The following is a 7,388-nucleotide window of genomic DNA, read 5'->3' as shown; positions in this document are numbered from 1 at the left end:
ACTACATCATGAGAAACGCTGGGCTGGATGAAGCACAAGCTGGAATCAAGATTGCTGGGAGAAATTTCAATAACCTCAGATATGCAGATGACACCACCCTTATGGCAGAAAGTGAAGAGGAACTAAAAAGCCTCTTGATGAAAGTGAAAGAGGAGAGTGAAAAAGTTGGCTTAAAGCTCAACATTCAGAAAACAAAGATCATGGCATCCGGTCCCATCACTTCATGGGAAATAGATGGGGAAACAGTGGAAACAGTGTCAGAGTTTATATTTTTGGGCTCCAAAATCACTGCAGATGTTGACTGCAGCCATGAAATTAAAAGATGCTTACTCCTTAGAAGGAAAGTTATGACCAACCTAGATAGCATATTCAAAAGCAGAGACATTACTTTGCCAACAAAGGTCCATCTAGTCAAGGCTATGGTTTTTCCAGTGGTTGTGTATGGATGTGAGAGTTGGACTGTGAAGAAAGCTGTGCGCTGAAGAATTGATGCTTTTGAACTGTGGTGTTGGAGAAGACTCTTGAGAGTCCCTTGGACTGCAAGGAGATCCAACCAGTCCATCCTAAAGGAGATCAGCCCTGGGATTTCTTTGGAAGGAATGATGCTGAAGCTGAAACTCCAGTACTTTGGCCACCTCATGCGAAGAGTTGATTCATTGGAAAAGACTCTGATGCTAGGAGGGATTGGGGGCAGGAGGAGAAGAGGACAACAGAAGATGAGATGGCTGGATGGCATCACCAACTCGATGGACATGAGTTTGAGTGAACTCCAGGAGTTGGTGATGGACAGGGAGGCCTGGCATGCTGCGATTCATGGGGTCACAAAGAGTCAGACACAACTGAGCGACTGAACTGATTAAACACCTCTGTTTTATGCCCTTGTTTGTATGTATGTCATATTTCACAACTGAATACTTCAATTATCTAAGACAAAAAAGTAGAGCCACTAGATTGCTTCGTTCAAAGAGCATAATTTCTGGTCACTAACTACTGGAGGTGCACTGGAATGATCTGGAAAGATCTAGATCCCACTACCAGAGAGCAGGGGTAATGTCAACAGCAACCCAGAAGTACTCACCAGAAGGAATCAACAAAGGACCTCTCCTGCTCAAATATTTGTCCTACTTCTCCTACCATCCCAGTCATCACTGCACAGAGTTTGTGTTTAACACCAAATGTTTGCAGGGCTCCCAGGTCCCAGCAGAGGGGAGGGGGTGTCTGCCCTCCCGGGAGGCCAGCTTTCTCATTTCTCCATTGCCACAGATGACTAGGGGCAGAGGAGCCAGCTGGGGCCTCAGGACTAGATACATATCCTTGCTGGGTCACGACAGGAGCCTGAGGAAGCTGCCCAGCTCAGGACTGAGAAACAGGAGACTGGTCACGTGTATGGCCCAGTGGAAGGAGGGAGCTTCAGCATTAAAGTTAACAAGGATGGGGCATGTTTACAGGTCTCCAGGGGCAGAGTCTGGACTCTGAATTCTGACCACCCTGACCTCAAACCCCAGCTCTGCCACTCCACAAGGTGTGCCACACTCACAAGGGTGTGCCCTTGTGAAAATCCCAAAGTCAAAGGATCAGGAATAAGGCTTTCTCATCTGCAGTAAACTTGGGACAACAGTTCCTACTCTTTACAGAGATGCTGTAAAGAGAAAGTACAGAAGGAAGCCTCCTGAAACGGGGGAGTGAGAGTGTCAGTCACTCAGTCGTGTCTGACTCTTTGCAACCCCATGGCCCATGGTCTGCCGGGCTTCTCTGCCCATGGGATTCTCCAGGCAAGGATGCTGGAGTTCACTGCCCTTCCCTTCTCCAGGGTACGTTCCCAACCCAGGGGTCGAACTTGGGTCTCCTGCATTGCAGGTGAATTCTCTACCTTCTGAGAAACATGCTGGTAAGTCTGGTAAGTCGCTTCAGTCGTGTCCAACTCTGTGCGACCCCATAGACGGCAGCGTACCAGGCTCCCCTGTCCCTGGGATTCTCCAGGCAAGAACACTGGAGTGGGTTGCCATTTCCTTCTCCAATGTATGAAAGTGAAAAGTGAAAGTGAAGTCGCTCAGTCGTGTCCGACTCTTCGAGACCCCATGGACTGCAGCCCACCAGGCTCCTCCGTCCATGGGATTTTCCAGGCAAGAGTACTGGAGTGGGGTGCCATCGCCTTCTCCAGGAACTCAATAAATGGTGTTTCTTTATCAAAACCCAACAATGCTGGCAGCACTCTTATGGAGGTGAAATGAATCTTGCTGTTTCCCCCCCAACTTCAAACATGGTACAGCTGGTTGACCTCAGGACAATACTTGATGCTTTCTTCTCACTTGATTGGAAAGCATAAAAATACTTATCTCAAAAATTTGGGGGGGAGGGGCTGCCCTGGTGGCTCAGTGGTAAAGAATCCACCTGGCAGTACAGGAGACAAGGGTTCAATCCCTGGTCCAGGAAGATCCCACATGCTATGGAGCGACTAAGCCCGAGCACCACAGCTACTGAGCCTGTGCTCTAGAGCCCGGGAGCTGTGACCACTGAGCCCACGTTCCCTAGAGCCCGTGCTCCACAAGAAAAGAAGCCACTGCAAGGAGAAGCTCGTGCAACGCAACGAGAGAGTAGCTCCCGCTGGCCGCAACCCTATAGAAAAGTTTGAGCAGCAACAAAGACCCAGCACACCCAGAAATAAAAATATATTTAAAAAATGTTTTGGAAATCCTTCACAGGTGATTTAACTTTGTCAACAGAAATACCAATTCCTGTCTCCCAACTTCCTTAAAATGATGAAATGTGAAGATAAATTAAAAATTTGTAAAAGGAAGACACAGAGAACAGACTTGTGCTTGTCAGGGTGGAAGGGGGACTGGGGAAAGGATGGTTTGGGAGTTTGGGATTAGCAGATGCAAACTATTATGTACAGAGTGGATAAACAACAAGCTCCCATGGTATAGTGCAGGGAACTATATTCAACATCTTGTGATATACCATAACAAGAAAGACTATGAAAAAATGTATATGTGCACATATGTATAACTAAAGCACTTTGCTGTACAGCAGAAATTAACATGACATTGTAAATCCACTAAACAATAAAATAAATTGTAAAAAAGAAAAGAACTGGGTTCGAAAAAACTTATAAAAAGAGAGGTAAATTATCTAGTGGTCAATCGGTAAGCACCATGTTAATTAAGACCAATAAAGACACATAATTACCATATAGATTTTCCAAAAGCCCAAATTTAACCCTAAAGCTTCTAGTTCTTTTTTCTATACATCTATGCTTCCCAACGATAACAGACACACATTCTCATCAGTAAAGGTGTAAAAAATTAGTAAAATACCCTCCTCAAAAGGTAGGGAAGTTCAAAAATAAAGATCCTAGATAAAGCATTACACCAACTGATTTGCAAATAATAGCTGACTATGGCGAAATGTTCATATTGTGGATTTCAACTCTCACAGCAGTTTTCTCCTAGCAAGGAGAGTAGGGCAGAGATGACAAATATGATAAAGAGAAAACCAACTGTGTTGTTTTTATTTTTTTTAAATAGACTCTGTTAAGCAGTGACATACACCTTGGTTTAAAGGTCTCATATGGTATGAGACACTTGATGATATTTAGCAGAGACAAGGAGCCAACACCCTATGGCGTTGATCTGGATTTTACTTTGTATAGCGGAGCCACTTCTCAGATCTTTGCAGCTGCTGCCTGTGCTTTTCCCACTGATTCTCAACTATTCTTCTAGAAAGAAGGCACCAAAAGCTCCCAAGAGAACACAGCTCTCCCAACACACCATGTAACTCTTTTCTGCTTCCCCATCTAGAGGGTCATCCCATTACACTTACCATGATGGTGTGTTCTGGAAATCTGGACCGGACCAGCTTCACAAACTCCACAAAATGCTCCGAGTACCCATTGGCCACATCCAGGCAAATAAACTTAACCTGTGGCACAGCTTCCAGGATGTTGCTCATCTTTTCCAGATCATCCTTCCCACTGCCCGAACTCACGGCTACATGCTGTACCGAATAAACCAAGAGGTATAAGACAGGAATGGTAAGTGGCGTTCAGAGGCCAGACCCTGCCTCCATCCACCCTCCAGTTCTGGGGACAGTACCGTGCCCGTCTGAGGTTCACCCTGATCACACACACAGCGGACCGGCTCAAGAAACGTGCAGCAGCAGAGGCAAAGGAGACTCTCACGGTCAGTCATCTAAACTGACCATCGTCTTTTCCAACACTAAACGGCATATAAATGCTAAACTGAGCCCTGCACCTCGGCCACACAATCTCATCCATGGCTTTTGTTCAATTTCCTCAAGCTTTCCACGTGGCCATCAAACCAGTCAATCTTAAAGGAAATCAACCTTGAATACTCATTGGAAGGACTGATGCTGAAGCTTCACTACTTTGGCCACCTGATACGAAGAGCCAGTCTTAGAAAAGACCCTGATGCTCGGAAAGACTGAAGGCAGAAGAAGGGGATGGCAGAGGATGAGATAGTTGGATAGCGTCATCAATTCAATGGGGAGATGGTGAGGGACAGGGATGGCTGGCATGCTGTAGTCCATGGGGTTGCAAAGAGTCGGACCCGACTTGGCAACTGAACAACATCGCCACGTGGAAAGCAGAACCACGTGGAGTGGCTGGTGCAAATTCTCCTCTTGGAGCAGAGGAGAGGCAAGGAGAACCAGGTGACCAGTCTGCTCGGGTTCCTCACGCCCAAGCCGTGGCCTTACCCTGAGCATCCCACTGAGATGGGGGTGGGGGAAGAGAGAGGGAAAGATGTCTAAAACCTCCCTGATAAAACTCCTTCCTGTTTTCATTTTTACTCCCAATACCACATTATCACAACATGCAAACTGTGCTCTCCCAGTGCAGGAGGTCCAAGTTCAACCCCTGGTCAGGGGAACGAGATCCCACGTGATACAACTAAGATCCAGTGCAGCCAAATAAGTATTTTTTAAAAAGAGAGAAGAAAAATGACATACAAGTCTTAATGTCTCCAATAAAAAAGACAAAATGTCCCAAAGCACAAGAATGAACGAGACTGAAAGGATCCTTCCTGTCTGCACTGGGACGTGTTTCCATCTGATGCCGCCACCTCCTCCTCCGTGATACCCTCTCCCCCAACCTTCCTCAGCGCCGGTGCCTCAACCCACCCCTGTGCGGCTCTCAAAATCTGCTCTGTGGGTTTTAGTAGTTTATGCCTCATTAAAACTAGCCTGTGGGACTGTGCCCAGAGTTCGCGTCTCACGTTCTATGATGTATTTATTTTTTATAAATTTAAAATTTGTAAATTCAATATTTTTGCTCACACCTCTAAACTATAAACTGCCGGTGAGCAGCACATCTTACTCTCCTTTGTTAGTCCCCCCAAACCACAAATCACAACTCAACCCCACAGGCTGAGTGTAAAGCGACTGATAATGTGACACACACCGACGCCCACCTTCCCTCCCATGACAGTCTGACCGGTCCCCAAGTCCACAGGTTCTGTCCCTCCCACTCAGCTCTGCTCTCTTTTTAGTCTTTCATTTCTGTTACAGTTTTGCAGCTGGGACTGGAGACTGGTTAGTTTCTCTCAGTGCCACTGGGTTTGCCATGCGTTCCCTTTTTAATGAGCTTTGACTTCGGCGGCAGTGGGGTAGTAAGTGGAATGATCGCCCTTGGTAATGAAAGCCCCGGTTCTGATTCTCAGTGCGCTGCTGGAAACTCACGCTCCCCAAACTTCCTCCAGAGAAGAGGGGGAGGAGGTGAAACAGAGATAATCCATTAGAATAAAGTATGCCAAAAAGAAAAGACTCGAGTGTGAGCCAGAACTATTTTGTCTCTGAAACCACCTCTCCGCCAATCAAAATCCACACACGGTCATGGCACAGCAAAGAAAAATAGCCAGAAACTAGTGTAACTTCAAAAGCGGTACAATATGAAGTCCTTTTCCAATCCAGATGATCTGACCATGGAGGAAACCATCTCCAGTGTAGAGATGTCTCTTCAGTATGGATGCAGGACCACCCAAGCGTGCCAGGATCAAGATGCAGGACCACCCAAAGGTGCCAGGATCAAAGACCGGCATGTTCTACTGGGGCCTTTATTATTTTCAAATCGCCTTTATTTTTTCTCAGTAACAGCTTTATTGAGATCTAGTCACACACACTTCATCTATTTAAAGTGCACAGTTTAGTGGGTTTTAGTATATTCAGTTGTGCAACCGTCACCACAATCAATTCTAGAACATTTCATTGACCCCCAAGAGAAATCTCCACACCCTTTAGTCCTCACTCTCAACTAATCCACTTCTGTCTCTACAGGTTTCCCTTGTCTCAACATTTCATGTAAATAGAATCATATATGGGGCTTTTTGTGTCTGGCTTTTTCACTTAGCAAAATGTTTTTGAAACAAGAGTGAAGCGGACCTTTAAAAGAATGACACAGACCAAGGACACAACACAAACAGTTTTTGTTGTTGCTCAGTCACTAACTCGACTTAGCACGCCGAGGCGACGGTGAGTAAAAGGACGTGTGCTTATCTTCTCCTGAGACAGCATCAACATCACAACTAGCTGCTGAGCCGCCATGGGCAGGAGGACGTTGGAACCCTCAACAAAAGCTGATCAGAACCAAATACGCTCAAGATGGAGAACAAGCAGACTTCCACTAGAAACTGAGCCTGAGCACATGCTCACTGTAACACATCAGCAAGCTAAACGACACACCACAGGCACCGTGACAGTTCCAAGGCCGCCCGTCAAGGACCAAAGAGTTGGCAGTGGCCCAGTTCCTGGAAATCTCCACCCCCTCACTAAAATAGATGGAATAATCCTCCCACTCATTATCCTATGAAATTACCCAGGCCATAGAAGCTAGTGAAAGTGACAAGTTGAAAGTGTTAAGTCACTTAGCTCATTGTGTATAATTCTTTGCGACCCCATGGACTGTAGCCCACCAGGATCCTCTCTGCCCATGGAATTCTCCAGGGAAGAATACGGGAGTGGGTTGCCATGCCCCTCTCCAGGGGATCTTCCCAACCCAGAGATCAAACTTGGGTCTCCCACATTGCAGGCAGATTCTTTACTGACTGAGACAGCAGGAAAGCACCCCATAAAAGCTGCTGCTGCTACTGCTGCTAAGTCGCTTCAGTCGTGTCCAACTCTGTGCGACCCTACAGATGGCAGCCCACCAGGCTCCCCCGTCTCTGGGATTCTCAAGGCAAGAATACTGGAGTGGGTTGCCATTTCCTTCTCCAATGCATGAAAATGAAAAGTGAAAGTGAAGTCGCTCAGTTGTGTCCGACTCTTCGAGACCCCATGGACTGCAGCCTACCAGCCTCCTCCGTCCATGGGATTTTCCAGGCAAGAGTACTGGAGTGGGCTGCCATTGCCTTCTCCACCATAAAAGCTAACCACCC

At 46.6% G+C, this 7,388-nt stretch overlaps 1 protein-coding gene across 1 annotated transcript in view; it reads right to left on the bottom strand.

Annotated features, from left to right (window-relative positions):
• The window catches only part of GMPR (guanosine monophosphate reductase), a gene marked incomplete at its 5' end in the record, with an annotated part of 60,668 nt that overhangs the window by 38,034 nt on the left and 15,246 nt on the right, over nucleotides 1–7,388 (bottom strand). Inside the window, one exon of the mRNA XM_010848828.1 lies at nucleotides 3,823–3,996. Coding sequence (XP_010847130.1) covers nucleotides 3,823–3,996 — 174 coding nt within the window. The remainder of the gene's footprint in view (nucleotides 1–3,822; nucleotides 3,997–7,388) is intronic.

The sequence above is a fragment of the Bison bison genome, unplaced genomic scaffold (genome assembly GCF_000754665.1).
Source record: "Bison bison bison isolate TAMUID 2011002044 unplaced genomic scaffold, Bison_UMD1.0 scf7180017864274, whole genome shotgun sequence".
Lineage (NCBI taxonomy): Eukaryota > Metazoa > Chordata > Mammalia > Artiodactyla > Bovidae > Bison > Bison bison.
This window is presented reverse-complemented; position numbering and strand designations above follow the sequence as displayed.